The 6,000-nt window shown below is 38.0% G+C and overlaps 1 protein-coding gene across 1 annotated transcript in view; it reads left to right on the top strand.

Annotated features, from left to right (window-relative positions):
* astn2 (astrotactin 2) overlaps positions 1–2,436 on the top strand; it is a 42,621-nt gene extending 40,185 nt beyond the window's left edge. The window contains exons 8-10 of the mRNA XM_079479979.1: positions 453–553; positions 842–1,025; positions 1,508–2,436. Coding sequence (XP_079336105.1) covers positions 453–553; positions 842–1,025; positions 1,508–1,745 — 523 coding nt within the window. The 3' untranslated portion in view covers positions 1,746–2,436. The remainder of the gene's footprint in view (positions 1–452; positions 554–841; positions 1,026–1,507) is intronic.
* The last annotated feature ends 3,564 nt before the right edge of the window (positions 2,437–6,000 follow it).

The following is a 6,000-nucleotide window of genomic DNA, read 5'->3' as shown; positions in this document are numbered from 1 at the left end:
GTCATTAGAGGAAGTGGGAGTCCCATTTAAAGTGCTATTAGCCTTAATAGCTGTTTCTTTTTTCTCCGCTTGCCGCGCACGCAATTTCCACACGTAACCGAATCCACCGCTCTCTCCTGCTGCATGCTGGGACTTTGAGCTTATAAAGTAGAAGTGCTTTTAATAACCCTGCTGAATGAGACCATGACATTCACGTGTGCCTTTCTGCTTTATTTGTGCATTTAAGTGTTTCGCTTTCAAATAAAAAGCCTGAGAGCGATCTTTAACAGTGGACGTTTGAGAAGGTTTACAAATGACTAAATACTGTAACTCAATCCAGCCCTTACAGAAATCCAATATGTGACCGTTCCATTGCATACATTTGTTTTTTATGAAAGCTTATATTTAATGTATATGTGTCCATGCTAACACACAGAGATGTTTTTCTTCCGTTCTCTCTCCTGATTCTTTAGGTTTACTCTGTATGGTGTGGACAGTCGTGGCAGTCGGTCTGATGCGAGCTCTGTGACGGTCCGCACGTCATGTCCGATGGTGGACGACAGCAAAGCTGAAGGTGTGTATCTTCTTCATCACATCAGAAGAACATTTATAATACATGTATTACCTATAATTATTTCTGTTTTGTTTTCCAGTACAAATTAATAAACATTTTCATGGCTTAAAATAAGAAAAAATATCTGCAAATGGGCCATGAAAAATAATGGTATTTTCACTTTGAATTAAACGGATTTGTCACAGTCTTTTTTCCCTTGTTCTAGACGCTGCAATTTGCTTAATTTTTCAGAAAAAAATGAGATGATCAGATGACGAGCGACATTATCTTATCATTCCTTTTCAACAGAGATTGCAGATAAAGTGTACAATCTGTACAACGGTTACACGAGTGGAAAAGAGCAGCAGACGGCGTATAACACACTGATGGAGATCTCTCCTCCTCTGCTCTATCGGGTACAACATCACTATGATTCTCACTATGAGAAGTTTGGGGATTTCGTGTGGAGAAGCGAGGATGAGCTCGGTCCCAGGTGAGAGAGAGAGAGAGAGAGGATGTGTATCACCTCTCCTCTTGTCCTCATTCACCCCTCATCTCATCCATACAAACTTCATCAAAATACATTAACATACAAATCTAACTGAATTCAGCTGCTTGTATTTTATGGAGTTGTATAGAGATGAGGATGCAAAACTTAATTAAATTCACAGTAAAGAAATTCATCCCAAAATTAAAGAATAGATCAATTATTTTTCATACAAACACACTAGTTTTATAGTGAAAGCATTAACAGACATTTCAAGCTGACAGTGTAACCGAAAGAACGTTGACTTAAAATGATGAAGCAAACCTAAGAGTGTTGGAGACGAATACACTGACTGGTCCAAACACCACAGAAATATCAGAATAAATCGTATAAAATGAAAACATGATTCTAGAAGAGATTCAGGGTGTGTTTATTGACCCTAAAACAACGCCCCTCTCTCTCTCTCTCTCTTTCTTCTTCTTTCACAGGAAGGCCCATTTAATCCTGAGACGAACGGATCGGATCAGTCTGTTCTGCAGATCTCTGCTCCGCAGCGGCTTCATCCAGAGCCGGACCGAGAGCGTGTCGTACATGTTGTGCCGCAGTGAGGACTCCAGGTCTGCCGGCACGTTATGGCACAGTTCTCTTCACGAGAGCCGACTCGTCTGCCTGGAGAAACTCATAACAGTCCAACGCAACATCTACGGCAAGTCTAAACTGCGATGAGAGGCGCTCTCCGGCTCGGCTGTTCATTTTCTAAATCCAAACGAATGACTTTAAGAGACGCGATCTCCATCCGGAGAGGAAGGTGTTCTGCATTGATTTCTCTCGTTGATCTGAGCTTTTTGAGACTGAATGTAAGAATCTAACTGCATGACGGTGCTGCAGAACTCCAAACCAGGATTTAATTTGAAAACATATCTCTCGGGAATATCTAGCCAAGACAAGGACATGATAGCTGTTTTGCCGCATTTTTTTTTATTCAACCTTTCTGGACGTCACGTCTGCTCATCTTTTTGCATTTTTTGACAACTTATGAATGTCATCGAGCTCACGGTAAACGTTTTATGGAAACAATCACGCTTATAATCTTTAGTCAGAAGAATGTTATAAAAGCGGCTGTTGTGGGCCAATGAGACCAGTAGATTTCACCAAAGTGAATCGTGTGACGTGTTTGGCATTGGACAGCCAAAGATGAGAAAACATTGTTCTGTACAGGATGATGATGATGATGATGTGTGTTGCTGAAAAGCAGAGTCTCAACACATCGTTTTCAGTCATTTCAATCATTCATATTATATCCATTATTCTATTGTAAATACAATTGTAAATGCAGTATGTAAGAATACGTCAATATGGTTGTTTTTTGGGGGGGCTGGGGATGGAGGGGGTCTAATAAATATGTATATACAACCTCAAGAGTCTTTCTCTCTGATATGTAAAGAACTCGAGCAAATCGACACAAACAAAACTACAAATGCATAGAAAAGGCATCAATATCACATTAAAAAATATCTATTACTTTGGAATAAAAGAGTCAGAAATGTCATTAGAGTTTGAGAAGAGACGTCAAGCATGTGTCAAACTTAGCTCAGATTTGTCAAGTCAATATTATTCAAGATCCTCAAACATTTCTCATCACATCTACTCAAATCCAGATGATTTGACATCCACAATCTACATTCATTTTACATCTCCATACTCTTCATGCGTTTACACAGTCACACTCATTAGAATTCTGTTTTGACTTCTATGCGATTTAGGAGAAACACGGCAGAATAAGATGATATTCAAATGAAATACAACTTAGAATTCCATCAACTCTCCTGAGCAATGAAGGAGAAACGGCTGAGCAAAAGGATTATTTCGTATTATTAGATTGTTAGTTGCGTTTGTTCTCGTATGATGAGTTGAATTATGAGATCGTACTGTAGGTTTCATTGAAGTTGTGGCGTTGACTCATCGCTGAAGGATTCTGTCAATGTGCGACTGTTTAAATAACACAAAACACAGACGGGTGTTTACCGACCCTGAACACGCCACAATGTTAAAATGCACTCAACAAATACGTGTACAGTTATGATGCCATCTGAAAGCTTTGTTTGAGTTTCCTGATCATCACTTCTCAGATCTAAGAGACTCTTTGGCTCTCGTGTGATGGACTGTGAAACATCAGATCAACTGATCATTATATCGGTTTCTGTTAAATTTATAGGCAATGTGTGGAGTCCAGTGAGCCTAAATCGAATATTGCTTTAGATTCACTTGTCGTTTAGTTGCAGTACACATGAAAAGCAGTTGTCAACTAGATGTGTACACAAAGTTTACTGCCGTTAAACTGAAAGGTATTTTAGTCCCAAGCATAATTGAACAAGTACACATAAGTATATTACATGAAGTAAAACAATTGAATTAAAGTGACTTGAGAAATTAAACACGTTGGCCCTCTTGAGTGAAAAGCCACATTTTTCAGCAGTCATTCAAAATCATTTTAAAGTGAAAGCAACGCATCAGACCTGTAAGTGTTAAACATTACCAGTGTTTATTAATGCACGATACATGGCAGAGAAATAAAGTTACTCATTCAGCATCTTTCAAATCATGATACATCAGGTACGCTTGCAATAATCCAGAGCACGTATAAATATGACCGACAACAACAAAAGAACAAACTATTATAAAACAACACAAGTGTAGTATATGTGCCCCAAAGTTCATCACAATGACGGCCTGACCAGAAAGAAGACAGCGTTGATTCAGTGCGAGAAAACCAACAGATGAAAACTGCATTGGAGTGATGTTGTTTAACACGGTACAAAGTAAATGCTGCACAGGACAGAACATATCTATACTGGACTTTGGTCGTGTTGTGAAATCGAGCAACACAAGTGTTTAACAGGCACAAACGCGGCTAATATGTGTTTCTATAAGTAAAGGACACTTGAAGAAATGCTGATGTCATGATATGCTGATGACCGCCGAGCGTTTCATTAAATCACTGTCAAAAATGAAACTCCGTAAATGTACAAGATATACTATGATCACATCACTATTTATAAATCATCGTACTTCTGATGAACCGCTTCACAATTCATTCTGATATAAAACGCCATAACAGAAACCACCAGAAACGATTTATTCCAACTATTCGCTTCGTATTCTGACACCTGTCCAAAGTTTCCCAAACGAGACCCCTGATGGCGTCTATTTGTCATCTGCATTTACATCTGCAATACGTCTCGGAGACGTCAGATGCCATATAGACATCTAGGAGACGTCTGTAAGATGTTAATGATGGAGAATGGATGTAAAACGGCTCTTTCTAAGACGTTTAGCAGATGTTTTCCAGATCTCCAGCAGACGTATTACAGACGTACGTATGCTAGCTGGGACAGATTTCATTCCTTCATGTGCAGCAAGTTGCCAATTGAAGTGTTTAACTATTTACATTGTAACAACGCAATTTTAAATGGTTTAAAAAAGGTTATCGTTTTGACTGATGACATATTTCTGCCCTTGAAAGCTTGAGCAATATCAGATAAAGAACGTAAGAGCCCCCATAACCAAAGAATCCCTTCTTTTCAACATTTAGAACACCATTGCACAAATAACTTACATGAACAATAAAAATATAACTTAAAAAAGTATAACACTCTCAATAAATAGTTCTACTATGTACACCGGTATATGTCGCTAATAGACGCGGAACAATGAAATACCAAAATATGGAAGCAGCAAATATTACAGGCGTATGGGGTACAGCAAGAAGAATACAGTAGAGCTTCAAACGTCCCGCTGAACGAAACAACCAACAGATTCAAACCTGAACGCTTTGGTTGAAATGACATTTTTAGTGTCATTGGAGTGGATGAAATATATAAGAGGTTGAGAAAAGACGAACATAAACACGAAAATAAGCAGTACATTTCTTAAGCCATTTGTGGGCGGGACATAGAGGAGAAAGAAGGAAGCATTGGCTGGCAGGCCTGTCTATCACAAGCTGGATCAATTCATTGGCAAGTTAACGTGAGGTTGATGCTTATTTGGCAACACATGGATGCTGATCTCTCTCTCTTTCTGTCCTTTAGGCAATAAACTTTGACATAGATTCATGTGATAGCCACATAATACATTAGTTCTCCCAGGAATATATAACAAACAAAATCGTTGTACACTACTATTATAACTCTTGCTCTCTCGTGCACGTTATACTTCATCACATAAAACATTTTTTTCCTTTTCTTCTTTGGACTCCTTCATCATAATATTAATAAAAACAATTAAACTTCAACCAAACTCAAATGCGTGAGAAAAAAACAAACATACAAAATACAAACATAAGTCAAAAGACATTTGCATTAGAAAATGAACACAACATACATAGAACCGATCCGTTCCACACTGAATAACATAAATATTATAGCCAGTTTCTATGATCCCAAAGTGTTGAACAGTATAAATCCAATAAAGACATTTGACATCCGCTCTGTTTGTTGTGATAAAACCAGCGTGTGGGATCACAATAATCCCAGAGGCATATATTATCAAACAGTAAAGAATACAAATAAAAACAAAATACATTATTCATATTTCCCTCTAAATATTCCTTGCGTACAATAGCAGCGATCTTTAACGGGCCACTCAAAAGTGCACAACTGAGGTCAAGAACACAAACACTGTTTACTGGTACATCAGATGTGGTGTGTGTGCGTTTTTCTTTTTGTCTTTCATTCTTTTCTAGAAATATAAATGACAGAAATGCACCTTTGACACAACAAGCACAATAAAAATGTACCACCTTTATACGACATGATAAGGACATCTGATCTTTTGTGTTGATAACATTTTTGTTTTAACTATCATCCATCTACGATTACACAAAGTGAAGCCTATTAAAATCTCAGGCCAACAATCTTAAATGCCTTTTAAAGGTTTTCCACGCCAATAAAACCCCTGTGAAACATGTTTTCGGGCCCGATTT

Source organism: Barbatula barbatula (genome assembly GCF_947034865.1).
Source record: "Barbatula barbatula genome assembly, chromosome: 2".
NCBI lineage: Eukaryota > Metazoa > Chordata > Actinopteri > Cypriniformes > Nemacheilidae > Barbatula > Barbatula barbatula.
Note: the sequence above shows the minus strand (reverse complement) of the source record. Positions and strands in the feature narration are given on the sequence as shown.